The sequence below is a fragment of the Podarcis raffonei genome, chromosome 10 (assembly GCF_027172205.1).
Source record: "Podarcis raffonei isolate rPodRaf1 chromosome 10, rPodRaf1.pri, whole genome shotgun sequence".
NCBI classification, from domain to species: domain Eukaryota; kingdom Metazoa; phylum Chordata; class Lepidosauria; order Squamata; family Lacertidae; genus Podarcis; species Podarcis raffonei.
In genome coordinates, this window is record NC_070611.1 from 78448972 (window position 1) to 78467750 (window position 18779).

The following is an 18779-nucleotide window of genomic DNA, read 5'->3' on the forward strand; positions in this document are numbered from 1 at the left end:
TTAGCTGCCCCCCCTCCATTCCTGCTTTGAACAGCACCAAGACCTAAAACACGGAGGGATCTAAGCTCGTGGGGTGGGGGAGGGGTGGATGTTGCAATGCTGGATCTCCGGGATCAGCCCCTCCCCCGCTCTCCTGATCCCCAGAAGGAAGAGGGGAGGGGGAAACCTTCCTCTCTCCCCCCCCCTCAATTCTTTCCCTCCCCTCCCGACACATCCTCCTCTCACCCCGCCCCCACAACCCCAGATCCCGCCCCCAAACATCCCACCCCTTCCTCCTCCTCCTCCAATCCGGCTTCTGCTCCGGGAATGGGGTGTGTGAGCCCCCCTCCCAAACGGCCTGCTTCTCCCAGCAATTCACTCCGGATTGCTGCTCTGCCCCACAGCTCTAGGGGGGGCGCTTTCGGAAAGGGGAGGGAGAAGGGACCCCCCCCCCGTGGATGTTGCAGGAAAGGAAAGGAGAATCGGGAGCGAGGACAAAGAGGTAAATGGGTCACGGGGGGGGGGAAGGGGGAGAAAAGGACCCAGAGACCCCTCCAGCTCCCCCAAGCGCCTTCCGTGGGGCCTGGATCCTGCACGCGTGCTGCCAAGGGGCGGAGATGCGGCGCCCACCCACGAGGACTCCCTGGCCCCGTTTCCCCCGCGCAGGCATCCCTGGGGCGCGGAGAGAAGCCAGGATAGAGACCCCCCTGTCCCCCCTTGCTCGTCTTGGGGGGCAAATGGGGCGGAGAGATGGGTCGCGCCTGGCAAGGGGTGAGCCAAGGGGGCGTCTGGATGCAGGGGAGACTCCGGGAGAAAGGGAGGGGGTCGGGGAAGTAGGGGGAGAAGGGAGGGGGCATCCCCGAGTCAGGAAAACGCAGCAATGGGGGGGGGAGGGAGAGAGGAAGACCAGTCTTTTGGGGGGGCGTCTCCATCGTGGCTTCCTTGGGGAATCTCCGGAGGGGCCGCCTTGGTTTCTCCCTCCCGCCCAGCAATCGACCCCCCCCCTTCAAGGCGACCAGAGGGGGATCCCTGGAAAGTGGGGGTCCAGTCCCCGTCCCTCGCCTTCCTGCAAGCTCCATCCTCTTCCCACCCCATGAGCCCCCATAAGCCCCTGCCCTGTCCAGACGCAGCGATTCTGCCCAGTCCAGCCATTGGTCCCCTGGAGAGGAGAGGAAATCCCGAGAGGGGAGGGGAGGGGGGAGGCCTTCTCAGAAGCGGCTCTTGGTTTCCGCAATCCCACCCAGGAAGCAGCCAGAAACCTTTTCCTCTCCCTCAGGCTTCCATCTTTATTGTCTTTTCCACTGAGGGTGAGGATAATGTACACCTGTCATCAGAAACAGGGGTGCAGAGTCCATGGAATGGCTCTCAGGATTGATACAGAAGTTGCACCTCAAAAGCATTTCTGTTCCTCTTACTCTTTGTAGGCAATGTCAGAGTGACTGACAAGCTGAGATACAATCCATCAGCATCTGATGACAGTGACTCCATGAATCTTCCCAGTCAAAGGACCCATTTTCATGATAGACAGTGCCTGGGGCTGGAGGCTCTACACACCGGGTTTGCCTGTGCAGGTCAAAGACTGCCAGTATTAGCACAGGTGAGGTGTGTGACCTTCCCAAATTTACAGACTGTATGTGAATGAGCGTTCGTGGGTGGGATTATAGTTTACGGCAACCCTGTGATTTTCTCCACCCATAACATTTCATGAGCTAATATTGAAGTACAAATTCCAAAATAACTACAAAAAATCACATGATAATAATAATAGTACAGTGGTACCTCGGGTTAAGAACTGAATTCGTTCTGCAGGTCCGTTCCTAATCTGAAACTGTTCTTAAGCTAAAGCACCACTTTAGCTAATGGGGCCTCCCACTGCCGCCGCGCCGCCGGAACATGATTTCTGTTCTCATCCTGAAGCAAAGTTCTTAACAAAAGGTACTATTTCTGGGTTAGCAGAGTCTGTAACCTGAAGCACCTGTAACCCGAGGTAGCACTGTAGACATTATAGTATTAGTATTTTCCCCCAGCCCCTCTGGGCAGCTTACAGTATATACAGGTAAAGGTAAAGGGACCCCTGACCATTAGGTCCAGTCGTGGCCGACTCTGGGGTTGCGGCGAGGGAGCTGGTGTACAGTTTCTGGGTCATGAGGCCAGCATGACTAAGCTGCTTCTGGCGAACCAGAGCATCGCACGGAAACACCGTTTACTTTCCCGCCGGAGTATTAGTTTTTTCCCCCCAGCCGCTCTGGGCAGCTTACAGTACAGAGAGGTAAAGGTAAAGGGACCCCTGACCATTAGGTCCAGTCGTGGCCGACTCTGGGGTTGCGGCGCTCATCTCGCTATATTGGCCAAGGGAGCCGGAATACAGCTTCCGGGTCATGTGGCCAGCATGACTAAGCTGCTTCTGGCGAACCAGAGCATCGCACGGAAACACCGTTTACCTCCCCGCCGGAGCGGTACCTATTTATCTACTTGCACTTTGACATGATTTCGAACTGCTAGGTTGGCAGGAGCTGGGACCGAGAAACGGGAGCTCACCCCATCGCGGGGATTCGAACTGTCAACCTTCTAATCGGCAGGTCGTAGGCTCTGTGGTTTAACCCACAGCACCACCCGCGTCCCTACAGTACATATACAAGACAGTAAAACATCAAACATTAAAAACCTCCTGATACAGCTGTCTTCTAAATGTCAGAGAGTTGCCTACTTCCTTGCCCTCTGAAGGGAGGGCATTCCATGGCGCATTTCCTAACATCTCCATCATGACCCCCACGATGAATCTCCGGAGGGGCCGCCTTGGCTTCTCTCTCCCGCCCAGGAATGCCCCCCCCTTCAAGGCGACCAGAGGGGGATCCTTGGAAAGTGGGGGGTCCAGTCCCCCCACGCTTCCTTCCTGCAATCACCATCCTCCTTCCACCCCATAACCCCCTGCCCTGTCCGGATGCAGCGCTTCTGCCCAGTCCAACCATTGCTCCCCTGGAGAGGAGAGGAAATCCCGAGAGGAAGAGGGGAGGGGAGAGGCCTTCTCAGAAGCAGCTCTTGGTTTCCGCAATCCCACTCAGGAATCAGCCAGAAACCTTTTCCTCTCTCTCAGGCTTCCATCTTTAAGTCTCTTTTCAACTGCCTGGTTGATTGAGGATGAGGATAATGTACACCTGTCATCAGAAACGGGTGCAGAATCCATGGAATGGCTCTCAGGGCTGATATAGAAGTTGCACCTCAAAAGCATTTCTGTTCCTCTTATTCTTTGTAGGCAGTGTCAGAGTGACTGACAAGCTGAGATAAAACCCATCAGCATCTGATGACAGCGACTCCATGAATCTTCCCAGTCAAAGGACCCATTTTCATGATAGACAGTGCCTGGGGCTGGAGGCTCTACACACCGGGTTTGCCTGTGCAGGCCAAAGACTGCCAGTATTAGCACAGGTGAGGTGTGTGACCTTCCCAGATTTACAGACTGTATGTGAATGAGAGTTTGTGAATGGGATTATAGTTTACGGCAACCCTGTGATTTTCTCCACCCATAACATTTCGTAAGCTAATATTGCAGTAAAAATTCCAAAATAACTACAAAAAATCACACGATAATAATAATAATAATACAGTGGTACCTCAGGTTAAGAACTGGATTCGTTCTGGAGGTCCGTTCTTAACCTGAAACTGTTCTTAACCTGAAGCACCACTTTAGCTAATGGGGTCTCCTGCTGCCGCCACGCAATTTCTGTTCTAATCCTGAAGCAAAGTTCTTAACCCAAGGTATTATTTCTGGGTTAGCAGACTCTGTAACCTGAAGCGTCTGTAACCCGAGGTTCCACTGTAGAAGTTCTAGTATTAGTATCTTCCCCCAGCTGCTCTGGGCAGCTTACAGTACATATAGGTAAAGGTAAAGGGACCCCTGACCATTAGGTCCAGTTGTGGCCGACTCTGGGGTTGCGGCGCTCATCTCGCTTTATTGGCCGAGGGAGCCGGCGTACAGCTTCCGGGTCATGTGGCCAGCATGACTAAGCCGCTTCTGGAGAACCAGAGCAGAGCACGGAAACACCGTTTACCTTCCCGCCGGAGCAGTACCTATTTATCTACTTGCTCTTTGATGTGCTTTCGAAATGCTAGGTTGGCAGGAGCAGGGACCGAGCAACGGGAGCTCACCCCATCGCGGGGATTCGAGCCGCCAACCTTCTGATCAGGAAGTCCTAGGCTCTATGGTTTAACCCACGACACCCAGCTGTCTTCTAAATGTCAGATGGTTGCCTGTTTCCTTGCCCTCTGAAGGGAGGGCATTCCATGGGGCAGGAGGCCCTCTGCCTGGTTCCCTGGAGCTTCACTTCTAACAGCAAGGGAAGCAGCAGAAGACCTTCGGATGCTCCTTCAGGTCCACAGGGCCGAGGCTGAGGAGGGCTTTAGGTTGCAGATCTTGCTCCTCCATAATGATCGATGTATAGTTAGCAGAGTAGGAGAAAACACTCAGAGGCAGCAAAAAAATAATTCAGCTGAGAAATTTATTACCGAAGACAGATAAGCATAACAGGATCCCAAAAATATCAAAAACTTAATTTACAGTAAAACCCTGACTTAGCATACCAAAACAGCACTCAAGTAAGAAACAGACAGACAGAGTAGAGTAATATCAGAATAGGAAGTGGGAGCAGGCGCATTTCAATACTGTAATTTATATATAATTCAATGTCAGAGTAACCCTGGGACTAGATAACAAGCCTCCGGGTGGACGTGCCCCATCTCCCCTTCACTTTCCTCTTCCGCACGGGCAGAATCTGCCTTCTGGACTTTGGGATTCACAGTTGTTCTCCTCCTCTCCATCCACCAGGGCTTGACTTCAGGTGCAGCAGAATTCCCCAGCCCCCGAAGGATTTGAGACCCATCAGCTTTCCTCACCTGGTTTAGCCGGCCGGTTGAAGCCGTTGCTTGAACCCCTGTTGCATGCTGACAGCTTCTGGAAGCCACAGGTGAGAGCTGAGTGCAGGGTGGGCACCAAGGGTGGAAAAATGACCCCAGAAGGTGCAGGACATGACCACCACCAAAGGAACTACTGATCCCCAACACCCCATGACATCTAGATTCAGGTAGGTAGCCGTGTTGGTCTGACACAGTTGAAATAAAAAATTAAAAAATAGTCCCGTAGCACCTTAGAGACCAACTATGATTGTTCTAGATATAAGCTTTTGTGTGCATGCACACTTCTTCAGATACACTGACACAGATGTCACCAGACCCTTGTATATCGTGGGAGGGTGGGGTGGGTTTTTTCTCAGAAAGGTACTCCTACTACCATCTCCCACTATCCTCCACTATATGAAGAAGTGTGCATGCACACAAAAGCTTATACCTAGAACAAACTTAGTTGATCCCTAAGGTGCTACTGGACTATTTTTTTACTTTTTTATTTCAACTGTGTCAGACTAATATGGCCACCTACCATTAACTACAGTTATGTCCTTGCCTTGAATATCTTGCTTTTCAGTACCAGATTAGGATAGTCCTCTGTCAGAAGACAAGCACAGGATCAGGCAGCACATCATCATTATAAAGAACCATTGGGGTGGGTGTTTCCACCTGGGATTCCCATGTGCCAGCTGCTTTCCTTCTGCTTCTCCTGCTCTCTCCATGCAATGTGAGGCATGTAGACAGAGGTCCATCTCCAAGAACAGGAGCTTCCCTGAGCACCCATTCAGCTGACTCTAAGCACCAAGCCTTGTCACTAGTTCTCTGACTGACTCAGACCACATTCCCCAGAAAAGATGTAGACCAGGGTCTCCGAAAATAGCCCATATGGACCTCCTGAGGTCAGTGAGACTGTGCAGGTGATTCATGAAGATCTAGAGGTGGAAACAGGGACAACCACTTGATTGGAAAGGATTTCCCACAGGACAACAGTATTCCAAGGTCATGCTGTGTTATTAAAGATGATTGAGGATTATGAAAGGTTGTTGATGCATTACTACCATTTGACATCATACCATTTTCATTTCCTAAAAATTGGGAACATAGGTAGGACATGGGAGAATGTAGGAGATGCTGAAATAAGAGAAGGTGCTAATGGCGGTTGATGTGTGCTTTTTTCTGTTCTCTTTCCTGAAACCCAAACAGGATTTCCTTTCTGCCGACTCTGAAAAAGGTGATGGAGAAGACAGAATTGCGGGGGACAGGGCACCTTTCGTTTCATTAGGAATAGCCATTAAAATGTGTGAAATGTGGAATATGCTTCACTGAATGAGCACACATAGTTCACATCAACAAACACAAAAAGGAAAGAACCCATTTAAAAGTATGGAGTGCGGAAAGAGCTTCTCTTTCAGTGCAAAACTTAGAACACTCGAGGAGACTCACACAGAAATAAAATGCTTTAAGTGCAGGGAGTGCGGGAAGAACTTCAGTCAGAGTGGAAACCTTAAATTGCACAAACGGACTCACACATGGGGAAAACAAGTTAAATGCATGGAGTGTGGAAAGAGCTTCAGTTACTATTCAGGCCTTAGATCCCATCAACGGACTCACACAAGGGAGAAACCGTTTAAATGCATGGAGTGTGGAAAGAGCTTTAGTGGAAATCTTAGAAGACATCAACGGACTCACACAGGGGAGAAACCATTTACATGCATGGAGTGTGGAAAGAGCTTTAATGATAGTGGACATCTTAGAAGACATCAACGGACTCACACAGGGGAGAAACCATTTACATGCATGGAGTGCGGAAAGAGCTTCAGTTATAGTAGAAACCTTAGATCACATCAATGGACTCACACAGGGGAGAAAGCATATAAATGCATTGAGTGTGGAAAGAGCTTTAGTGATAATGGAAGCCTTAGGAACCATCAACGGACTCACACAGGGGAGAAAGCATATAAATGCATTGAGTGTGGAAAGAGCTTTCGTGATAATGGAAGCCTTAGGAACCATCAACGGACTCACACCGGGGAGAAACCATATGAATGTATGGAGTGTGGAAAGAGCTTCAGTCAGAATGGAAACCTTAGATCACATCAACGGACTCACACAGGGGAGAAACCATTTAAATGCATTGAGTGTGGAAAGAGCTTTAGTGATAATGGAAGCCTTAGGAACCATCAACGGACTCACACCGGGGAGAAACCATTTAAATGCATGGAGTGTGGAAAGAGCTTCAGATATAGTGGACACCTTAGATCACATCAACGGACTCACACAGGGGAGAAACCATATGAATGTATGGAGTGTGGAAAGAGCTTCAGTCAGAGTGGAGACCTTAGAAAACATCAACGGACTCACACAGGGGAGAAAGCATATAAATGCATTGAGTGTGGAAAGAGCTTCAGTCAGAGTGGAGACCTTAGAAAACATCAACGGACTCACACAGGGGAGAAACCATTTACATGCATGGAGTGTGGAAAGAGCTTCAGTCAGAGTGCAGAGCTTAGATCGCACCAACGGACTCACACAGGGGAGAAACCATTTCAATGTATGGAGTGTGGAAAGTGTTTTCGTGATCGTGGAAGCCTTAGATCACATCAACGGACTCACACCGGGGAGAAACCATTTCAATGTATGGAGTGTGGAAAGAGTTTTAGTGATAGTGGAAGCCTTAGATCACATCAACGGGCTCACACAGGGGAGAAACCATTTCAATGTATGGAGTGTGGAAAGAGCTTTAGTCATAGTGCAAGCCTTAGATCACATCAACGGACTCACACAGGGGAGAAACCATTTCAATGTATGGAGTGTGGAAAGAGTTTTAGTGATAGTGGAAGCCTTAGATCACATCAACGGGCTCACACAGGGGAGAAACCATTTCAATGTATGGAGTGTGGAAAGAGTTTTAGTGATAGTGGAAGCCTTAGATCACATCAACGGGCTCACACAGGGGAGAAACCATTTCAATGTATGGAGTGTGGAAAGAGCTTTAGTCATAGTGCAAGCCTTAGATCACATCAACGGACTCACACTGGGGAGAAACCATATAAATGCATTGAGTGTGGAAAGAGCTTCAGTCAGAATGGAAACCTTAGGAAACATCAACGGACTCACACTGGGGAGAAACCATTTAAATGCATGGAGTGTGGAAAGAGCTTCAGTCAGAGTGCACACCTTAGAAATCATCAACGGACTCACACAGGGGAGAAACCATATGAATGTATGGAGTGTGGAAAGTGTTTTCGTGATCGTGGAAGCCTTATATCACATCAACGGGCTCACACGGGAGAACCTATTTCAATGTATGGAGTGTGGAAAGAGTTTTAGTGATAGTGGAAGCCTTAGATCACATCAACGGGCTCACACAGGGGAGAATCCATATGAATATATGGAATGTGGAAAGAGCTTCAGTCAGAGTGGAACACTTAAAAAACATCAACAGACTCACACAGGGGAGAAACCATATAAATGTATAGAGTGTGGAAAGAGTTTCCATTGTAATACAAGCCTTAGAACACATCAACGGAGACACACAGGGGAGAAACCATTTCAATGTATGGAGTGTGAAAAGAGTTTTAGTAATAGTGGAAGCCTTAGAAGACATCAACAGACTCACACAGGGGTGAAACCATATAAATGTATGGAATGTGGAAAGAGCTTCCGTCAGAATGCAGACCTTAAAAAACACCAACAGATTCACACAGGGGAGAAACCATTTAAATGCATGGAGTGTGGAAAGGACTTCAGTCAGAGTGGAACACTTAAAAAACATCAACAGACTCACAGTGTGGAAAGAGTTTCCGTTGTAATACAAGCTTAGATCACATCAACGGACTCATACAGGAGAGAAACCATTTACATGTGTGGAGTGTGGAAAGAGCTTCAGTTATAGTGGAAACCTGAGAATACATCAACAGACTCACATAGTTAAGAAACCATTTAAATGTATGGAGTGCGGAAAGACCTTTGGTGATAATGAAAAGCTTAGAACACATCAACGGACACACACACGGGAGAAACCACTTCAATGTATGGAGTGTGAAAAGAGTTTTAGTAATAGTGGATGTCTTAGGAAACATCAACAGACTCACACAGGGGAGAAACCATTTCAGTGTATGGAGTGTGGAAGGAGCTTCAGTCAGAGTGGAACCCTTGATTTTTGTCAGCAAACTCACACAAAAGACAAACCTTATAAATATCAGGAAAGTAGATAGAGGTTTACTCTTAGTGGAAGTTCAGAATCAACAGACTCATGGACAGGAAGAACTTGGCAGGGGGTTGGACTCGATGGCCCTTGTGGTCTCTTCCAACTCTATGATTCTATGATTCTAAAAGATTGCAAAAAGTGCTTTATTTATAACGGAGTGATTAAGGAACATCCCAGGACTCTCACATGGGAGAACCCATTTAGATGTATGGAGTGTGGGACGTCTTCCTCTCAGAGTCCACTCTGAGCAATGAACTCAATAGGAAATCATTCCTAAAAGCATGAGGTATATGTGAAGTTCTGGTGTTTACATGTAAAACATTATAATAATGAAATAAGGCAACATCTCACAATGGTGAGTATAATTTTAGATGAAAGTACCTTTGGTTTTTGCACCAAACTCTGTCACCCCCCCCCCACCGCATGATCTCCAAGCACTGCTTCTTCACCAGAACTTCATCGCTGCCTCCTGCCTTGCGCGTTCTGAAGAAAACTTGGAATACTGAAATTGAATGGGAGATTTCCCCCCAAGCCTAATTTCAAGAGGGGGAAGGAGGGTCTGCAGGTACCACGGAAGTCTCCTGGGGGGCCCACCTTCACTCATGAACCCAGGGACAATCTACTGCCATCAGCAAACTTTGCCCCCTCCCTGCTCCCTCCGAAGTCTAGATCATTTATGAACAAGTTGAAAAGCCGCAGGTCCCAATACTGATCTTGAGGGGACTCCGCTTTCTGCTCCTCTCCTGTCCGTTTACTCTCTTGGTGTTTCAGGAGGAGGGCTGCCTCCAACTGGGGAGGCACATTTCTTCTAGGGGCACATTTCTGGGGTCCCCACGGTGCCCCCCAGCCTGGCTCCACTTGGCCAGGGCAGCTGCATTTTGTTTCGCTGCAAGTGAGGCTGCCCCCTGCAACTTGGGGTCTTAAAGGAACTTCATGGGGGGGGGGAATCAGCGAGATGGAGCTTCTGGAGCCTGTGCAGCCCCCTCCCCGCCTGCTCCCTTCAGGGTTCCTGAGCCCCTCCCTTTTTCATTTCAAGGATTGGGGGTCCTGCACAGCTCTCAGGGCACCTAAGCATCGGGGGGGGGAGCTATTTTGTTTCCTGAGGACAGGAGTCACAATCCTGGCACAGTGCAGGATGTCTGGGTTTTAGGTATGGGGGTGAAAAAAGGTGGGGGGGAAGGTGGAAAAGAGCTGATAGGGGAAATATCCTGGGATGTGGATTTTATTTTATTTTTAATCATTTTTATTGATTTTTCAAAAAAAAACCCTGAGTGCTCGCTGAAAGGACAGATCCTGAAGCTGAGGCTCCAAGACTTTGGCCACCTCATGAGAAGACTCCCTGGAAAAGACCCCGATGTTGGGAAAGATGGAGGGCACAAGGAGAAGGGGACGACAGAGGACGAGATGGTGGAACAGTGTTCTCGAAGCTACCAGCGTGAGTTTGACCAAACTGCGGGAGGCAGTGGAAGACAGGAGTGCCTGGCGTGCTCTGGTCCAGGGGGTCACGAAGAGGCGGACACGACTAAACGACTAAACAACAAATATCGAGATATGGAAAAATGGAAACAAAATGTGGAAAATATGGAAACAACAAGGAGAAGCAGGACTAAGATGTGGAGATCTGCTCCAGAGATCCAGACTGTGGGGATGCCCAAGAAATTAATAAATGCAATTTGGACTATAATTTGATCTTTTTTATTCTTGTTTTTTACTTTTTAATTGAAGTATTATGATTGGGTATTTAATTGGGGTGTGGGTATTTAATTGAGGCGAACCAAAGGGGTGGCGCCCCAGTGCCCACGCTTTCCCACCTTTTTTTTTTTTAATAAATGTTTATTAAAATTTCCCATCTTCATAAAAAAAAATCAAAACAAGAAAAAACAAGAAAAAAAATTAAAAAACACATGAAGTTTACAATCCGTATTTTCAATAATATATTTCCCTGACTTCCCCACACCTCCCCTTCTTATATTCCAATTCAAATTGTTAGTTCAACAAGTTCTTATCCCCAATTTTTAACCTTTTCATATTTAGTTCATTTTAAAAAGAAAAAACCAATTTTAACTTATAAACATCAATATTTGTACATCAGTGCTCATTCTTAAAACCTTTTTTCTAAAGTCGACCCAAATTCCCTTCCACGAATTCCCCAATTTTCTTACTAATAACAAAACAAAATAAAAAAAAAACAGATTATATTTGTACACCCTTTGGATTCCCAAACCCCACCGCCCCCTTTCCCGGTTTCGATCCCCAACAGATGTCCATTAGTCTTAATCTACTATCAGCCTGGAGACCTCACGTCCGAGGCTCTTAATTCTCTCTCAATTCCTCTCTGCCGGTTTTTTTGATAGTCTTTAGTATTAAACACCAGATCTCAGAGAAGCTCTGTCCCCCTAAGGTCCATATTTCTTCCAGCCAGACCTCCATACTTAAAAGTGGAGCCCGAATCTTGATTCTTACTCCTTTTAAGTCCAATTGTCCCAAAAGCTCCAACTTGCACCTTAATCAAATTTGTAATCCATAGGTCTTCAGATCTCCACATAAGGAGATCTCTCCATTCTTCAATCTCCAATTCAAACCAAATTTTCATCATCCAGTACTTATTTTCCTTTGTAACCATCATGTCAGGCCTCTGGCTCGATTTCTTATTTTCCTTTGTAACCATCATGTCAGGCCTCTGGCTCTCCTTTGTCATCTGCAAAATTACAGCTCCTCCTTCCTTTTCTTCAGAAACAACATATGTCTCCTTCTCCACACTCTCAAAACTCTCAAGTTTCTCTTTTTGTCCAGCTGCATGGGCTTCCTGAGTCAAATCCTTATCCAATTCAATGATATTATTTACTGTTAAGTTCAGAGTTGCAACATTTGTAGCCAAAACATCCATTTGGCCTTGTAACTTTCCCAAGAGAACAAAAGCTCTGTCCAGCCCAGCTTGAATTTTCCCTCCTCCAGCCATTCTTGTAATGTCCCAAATCCCCCTCTAGAGGGATTTTGGTTACTTAGTATACTTTCCAGTTCAAATCCAAAAATCAAGTTAGTTTGTATCAGTTTTTCCTTGTTTTCAACAAAATATAACCAAATTGCAACAAATATATCCAGCAGAGACAGCAAAAACAAAGTTCTCTTTTTCCTTCTTGACAGCTACTTTTGACAGCTGTCAAACTCTTCTGTATCTCCTCAACAGGCTCTCTCATGGATCACTCCCGGGTCTGGGGGTGGGGTGGCACTTCAGCTCTCAAAACTAGCTCTTATCCTCCAATAAAGTTATTTATGCTTATACTGCCAAATCGTGAAATTAATATCTTTTACCCAATGAAGAAAAAGAAATTCTCTCGACCTTAGTTAACTAGTCCTTGCTTTAAATTATTTACAAGACGGGGAGGCGGACTTCCTGTTTGCAACTTCCCCGATCGTGCCAAATTCAACAAAAAAATTTCCTTTACAAGTCCAATTTCCGTACTACTCACGGATTGTTACTTTTAGAATCCAATTGTTCACAAGAAGAAGTCAGCGCTCTCTGACCATGGCATGTGGCTTCACTCCGCAGGAGGAGCAGTCGACTCTCAGCACCGCGCCGCTCACCCCGTCCCCCATTCCGAAGCCTTTAAAAAGGCTCCTTCGCAGGTCGGGGGGCGCAAATGGTGCCCGCCGAGTCACCAGGTTCACAGGCTTCAGCGCCTGTGATTTCTGAGGGTCCCCGCGTCGCCGCAGCAGCCAGACCCAGCTCCTGCGAAGCCGATTCCCTCCGGAGCTCAGAGGGAATCCGCCATTAGCCGATCGCGCTAACCAGGAAGTCCCCCCCAAGCCTAATTTCAAGAGGGGGAAGGGGGGGCTGCAGGCATCAGAGAAGTCTCCTGGGGGCCCCATCTTCACTCATGAACCCCATGGGGCAACACCAGAGCTCCTGCTCATTCTGGGGTTTGAGGAAGATAGTATTTTTCCATAGTCCCAGAAGTTTTGATTCAATCATGCTACTCGGGAGTTTTCCTACCAGATGTCAGAGGCTTAGTGCTGTCCAGCTGGCCATAGATAAGACTCCGGGCTCCCAGCCAGTTCCAAACACTTGATTTATTTGACAAAGTTCAAACGTACATCTCCAGCGTTTCCATTAACCTCCTTCCCCTTGTGCGCAGTTGCTCCCACTAACGTTACTTCCTTCTTTTCTTTACCCAGCATGCAAATCTGCGAAAACTCCTCCCCTTATTTCCTCTGTGTACAGCATGACTTGTCCCAGGCTCACACTCCTCCTCCCCCTCTTCGTCAGACTGACTGTCTGACGACACGCTGCTGATAATCTCGCTAGGCTCCCTATAACTGCTGGTTTCTGTCCTTTCATCTTTTCCCGTTTGCCTCTCCCTGACACCAGAGGACCACAGTGCTGTGGTTGCTGTTGTTGTTATGGACTGGCTGGGGGGGGGGAGGCACAAGCTGGGGGACCCACAAGGGAAGAAGGCTCAGAGCCTGGGGACTGGTGGGGGGATGAGCCGAAAGAGGGAGAAAGGGGAGCAGACCGGAAGGGGAGGTGTTGCAAGCTGAGGAGGAAACAGGGTTTGGTGAGCAGGAAGAGTCTGGGGCAGAGAGCAGTTCAGACTCAGAGGGAGGAGAGGAGGGGGCCAGGAGACCCAGAGGAGGCCGGCTGCTGAAGCATCCGGGGAGACTCCCCCTCCTGCTGCGACCAGCACATGCCTTTGAGTCTGGCGGTTAGAACTCTTAGAATGTGGGGATCCCATTTTTCAACCAGAACAAAAACCCGCCAGCCTTTTCCCAGGTCTTTCTTGTCCTGACAGTCATTTGTCTTCTCTACAAAGGACTCTACAAAGTCCTTCTCCTTCTTTTTCCCATGGGGTCCCACCAACCTTTTCTGCCTCTTACACACAATGGAAAAGAGTCCCTTTCCACTGGACGCCTGGCTGCTCCAGAGAGAACGGAAAGGAACTGTAAACGCCCTTGTGCTCTGACGTGCACCAGTCACTTCCTTCCGGATCTTGGTGCTGCCGGTGCAGCTGCATTTACGAGAAAAAGAGAAATTGGAAACCAAGCCCAAGTCCCTTGCTATCCAAAGTGGCCATTGGACCAGCCTTGGGGCGTCTTCCTTGGGCAAAAGGAAATGTTTCAGATCTCAGGTTCCCCGACAGGGAATGAGAGCTTTGATTGGCGTTCTCCCCTTGCAGTTCATTGCCTCTCTAATTGCAGAACCCCAAGTCTCCCGTTCTCCCCTCCCCCTCCTTGCTACCTCTTGCCAGGAAGGCTGGGAGTGAAGACCGTAAGCAAAAGAGACAGCAAAGGATGAGAATCTGGGTTGCTGGGTGTTTCAGAGAATCCCGCCCACAATCTTCTCCATTCCTAGACTCACGTCCACATGCGCTGCTCCGGAGCTCGGCGGGAATCCGCCATTAGCCGATCGCGCTAACCCGGAAGTCCACGCTTTGCCACCTCGCTCTCGGCTGGAGGAGGCAGGCAGGGAAGAAGATGGGGCGGAACGGAGGCAGGCGAGCCAACAAGTGAGGGGGCAGAGTTGGCTGCTGGGGGAGGGTGCACTTGAGCTGCTGCCTCCCGAGTTGCTCTGTCTGTCAGGTTGCCCTCATGTGCCCCCCCCAAGCAGGGCTCCTGTGCCTTGTTTGTTGTAATTGAAAGCAGGAGCTGAAGATTTCGCAAACTGTAAGATAAAATAAGAAACTCCTAGAAGTAACAGATGAGGCTAAGAGATAGAGAAAGATCAATAATAATGATTATTATGGATTACAATTGGAAGTAGGGATAAGAAGTTTGTAATGAAAGAGGATATTGATGTTTCAGATATGAAATTGGGAACTGCTAAATATGTGTTATGATGAAATTCAAATTGGAAGGTGTCGAGGAAGTCTTCTAGCAATGTAAATATACCAGGGAATAAGAAGGGGAAAAATTCTTCTTTTATCTTTTGCATTTTTATTGTTAAGTTTTTATGTTGTGTTAAATGTAATGTTCTTTTCTGTGTTTATGTTTATGTATTATAAGAGCCTGGCGTGCTCTGGTCCATGGAGTCATGAAGAGCCGGACACAACTAAACGACTAAACAACAACAAAATTATAAGAGAAAACCAATAAATATTTTTTGGGGGGGGGGGAACCCAGCACCTTCTAGCTTCGTCAGGGCAAGCATATTGTTAGGTGGGCATGAGCTCCGTCTTCCTTGAGGCAAGTGTGCTTTGTGGCAGCTTTGCTTCATGAGAAGTCACGCAGCAATTTGGAGCTCAATAAGCCAAGGAGCAAACCAAAATTCTTGGCGTCCTCAGTTTAGGGCTAAACTACCGAAGACCCTGCAATAAAACCCTGCATATGTTTGCCCAGAAGTATGCCAGATGGACGCTAGTGTAGACTTTCCCCCCGCAAATGTGCTTAGTAAACTCTGCAGTTCTGCAGCCGAATCCCAACGCATAAATAATGTTGCAGTCCTGACCCCTGACTCCACTTCCCTGGATGTATTCTGCACCGGACTGAGCAGACGGGGGGAAGATGGCACTCCAAGTGTATCTTAAACATCTTCCATCCTGTTCTCTGTCATCTTTCTACTACACCTTTAAATGCTGACAGTTATCTGGTCTGGATAAAAGAGAACATGTTCCCGACAAGTGTGTGCGCATAAGTGCATGCGTAGGCTGGAATCTGAACTGCTGAGGCTGGGAGGTTTGCAAAAGAAAACAAGGTGCAGGATGTCCAATGGTAGCTGGCCAAGGGGATTGCTTGCATCTGAGACAGGAGAGTGCTTGGGCATGAAGGTATCGCTGGACATGACTTTATAAGGGGATGTGAAATTCTGTGAAGAAGCTCGCTGGTACAATTCATGAGAACAAACCAACTTCGTATGAAACGTGAATAGGGCGCTGTCTTTGCTCTGTAATCTTTTGACTCAGGCATGGTTCCACGCCACTCTCCCCCAAAACAATGATTTCTTTCTGAGGTCTCAGGTGATCCTAACTGGAGATGAGAATGTTGTGTGAGATGCACATGAAGAAGTTTCTCTGGTGATGCTTCAATCTAAGGGGTTTTGTTTTTCAAGCGCAGAATCTTAACTACTGAGCCTTGGAAGAAGTACGCTTGCAAATGATTATTGGGTAGTGAAGGTGTGGGGTGTAAAATTGTATTGCAGTCAAATGCAACATTCCTACAAGGCACATGCTGGGGAATGCTTGTGTCACTCAGGAGAAGACTTGCTAGTTCCTCCTGAGCGGGGACAGACTTCCTCTGCATGGCACTTCATGTAGGCGTGGCCTGTTCTTGGACAGAGGAGCACACGGCCTCCATGTTCCACTCTTCTTCTTCTCCTTTTTGTGTTCCTACAAGTTAGGAAGAGGTGACTGCTCAGTTGCAGTCACTTGAGATTATTTCCCTTATGGGATAGTTCATGTCGATATATATAGAGTTATGTAACTTAGGTCTGCCTTCAGGGATCTTATTGTGAACTGGATGATTGTAAATAAACTAGTTTTATGTTAACTTTAATCAGATAATCGTGTCTATTCTTTTAGGAGGGATATAAAAAGGGTCATTACCAGGAATCCTAAATAGTGAGGCTCAGACGAGCCTGCAACTAGCTAACTGCTGTGTGATTTAAAAGAGGGATTGTTTAACAACTCTGCTAAGTTATAGAACTTGCCGACACAAGGTAGGAAGGATATCATAAAAGAATATATCCTCTCCTGCCTCCCTAAACATTCCCACAGAAAGAGCCTGGGGTTGGGTGTCACCTCCCCTTGGAGCGAGCGACCAGCAGGGATGCCTCTGAGCTGCCTCCGTGTGTTATGCTCAGCCCACCGTTCCCCATACAGACATCTCTGGCAATGGTTGCTGACGAGGGCTTACTGCCCATGCTGCCTTGTTTTGAATAGGATGGGGGGCAGTCCTCTGACAACTCACAGAGCTGTTTTCAGGATCTGGAGGGCAAGGAATGATGTAGTGTAACAGTCAAAGTGTGAGATGTGAGTCAAACTCCTCTTCCTGCAACCTCAACTCTTCGTATGCATGGGGATAATAACACTGGACAGCCTTGCAGGGCCGTTGTTTAGATTACTGAGATAATATATGTTATATTTTGTAATGCTTTAAATGTGCTACATAAATGCTAAAGTATTCTTAAGTAAAGCTGAGTATTGGTTGGTGCAAAGTGAAAGGGCCAAGAGGCAGAGCCAATAGAAGAAGACGAAATCCAACGAGTAATAAAAGAATCAAAAACCCAGGACCGGATGGATTTTCGGCAAAACATTATCAAAAAACTAAATCAAACCCTGATTGCACCCTTGAAAGAAGTACTGAACAGCATTTTAAGGAGGGGAGAAGTACCTGGCAGGTCAGACTCAGAGGGAGGAGAGGAGGGGGGCAGGAGACCCAGAGGAGGCCGGTTGCTGAAGCATCCACGGAGACCCCCCTTCCTGCTGCGACCAGCTCCCCTCTCCCCTGGTCTCCTAGAGCACACAGGGAAACCCGGTTCAGACCCCATGAGCCTGTACATATTAAGGGGGGGGGGTTGTCCCAACATGCATCACTTTGATCTCATTGACAAGGAACTGTAATTACTGCCCATCCACCCCGTTTGGAGAGCTCTTTTTGGAGCTCCTTGCAATCTCTCTTTGTTTGAACTGTGGGGTGTGAAACACAGAGCAGTCAAATACAACATTCCTAGAGTGGACATAAAAGGGGATGTCTGGACCAGCCAGTCAGAACATCCTGTTTCCTCCTGGGCTGGGACAAACTTCCTCTACGTGTGACCAGAGGTGGGTGTGACCTCACCTGTGCAGGTAACAACATAGCACAAGGGAGGCAGCCATCTCTCTCTCTGACTCCATTCCTTGAAGAAGCCACATCTCCTTAGCCTGAGATGCTCTCTTGGCTTCAAGAGAGGACAAAGGAACTATTTCCTTATGGGATAGATTCCAGGTGTATATATTTTGTAACCTAAGTCTGCCTTCTGGGATCCTTCTGTGAACAGAATGGGAGTAAACTATTTTATATACTTTTATTTTTTAAAAAATATTTTTATTAGCAATTCAACAACATATCCAAACATATCATATTATTTACCGCCTTACTACCCCTCAAACCTTTAAAAATCAGCACCTAGACTGTTTCAGTAAATGCCTGGGGACCTAAAACAGATGTGAATGGGCAACGCAAATCAGAGCGCATTGTGTGTGTGCAACTTGCAAGAGGGCAGAGGGACAGAGTCTCTGCTTCACGCCCCTCTCTGCTCTCCTCCTCCTCTCTTCAACTTCCCACATTTATGTGGAAATGCTACAGGTCCACCTCATAGGGAGGTTGTAAAAACAGCAGAGTTGGTTTTTATGAAGCACTTTGAACTCTCCGAGTGTCCTCTAGTTTATCTCCCCATGTTGAGCCCCCACCGCCTTTGCTCAGAGGGGCTCTGGCCCTGCCCCCCATCCCTGGGCCACCTTCCCTTTTCATTCAAGGTGCACGGCTAGGAGATGGATCTTCCGCCAAACTCCCCTTTATTCCTGTTGCCACCACAGAGAACTCTTCAACACTTCACCCCAAACATAACAAAGGAGGAAGTGTGCATCGATTCATTAAACTGATTTCTTTTAAAAATAGACATAAACATGTGGTTTCAAATGTTCTCATTTCTTTTCTTTTTCTTTTGAAACTTTGCTACAGCTGCAACAACGGGGATTATAATGCTGTTTCTCTCTACTGG

At 47.6% G+C, this 18779-nt stretch overlaps 2 protein-coding genes across 6 annotated transcripts in view; one reads left to right on the top strand and one right to left on the bottom strand.

Moving 5' to 3' along the window:
* Positions 1 to 263: 263 nt before the first annotated feature.
* Positions 264 to 10159, top strand: LOC128422916 (oocyte zinc finger protein XlCOF6-like). Its single transcript, XM_053407534.1, has 4 exons — positions 264 to 481; positions 3233 to 3405; positions 6082 to 8183; positions 10093 to 10159. The coding sequence occupies exons 3-4, from the start codon at positions 6205 to 6207 to the stop codon at positions 10157 to 10159; spliced, it is 2046 nt and encodes a 681-aa protein (XP_053263509.1). The 5' UTR covers positions 264 to 481; positions 3233 to 3405; positions 6082 to 6204.
* Positions 10160 to 18647: 8488 nt separating this feature from the next.
* LOC128422442 (zinc finger protein 665-like) overlaps positions 18648 to 18779 on the bottom strand; it is a 352200-nt gene continuing 352068 nt past the window's right edge. For all 5 annotated transcript variants that reach the window (XR_008332504.1, XR_008332503.1, XR_008332506.1 and 2 more), the window contains one exon: positions 18648 to 18775. The gene's annotated coding sequence lies outside the window, so the exon portion shown is untranslated. The remainder of the gene's footprint in view (positions 18776 to 18779) is intronic.

What these genes read in the sequence shown, in the direction of transcription:
- LOC128422916 (XM_053407534.1), top strand. Translation starts at nt 6,205, where the DNA reads ATGAGCACACATAGTTCACATCAACAAACACAAAAAGGAAAGAACCCA. An exon ending in ACGGGAGAACCTATTTCAAT is followed by an intron (nt 8,184 to 10,092) that starts GTATGGAGTGTG and finishes TGCTCCCTTCAG; the next exon opens with GGTTCCTGAGCCCCTCCCTT.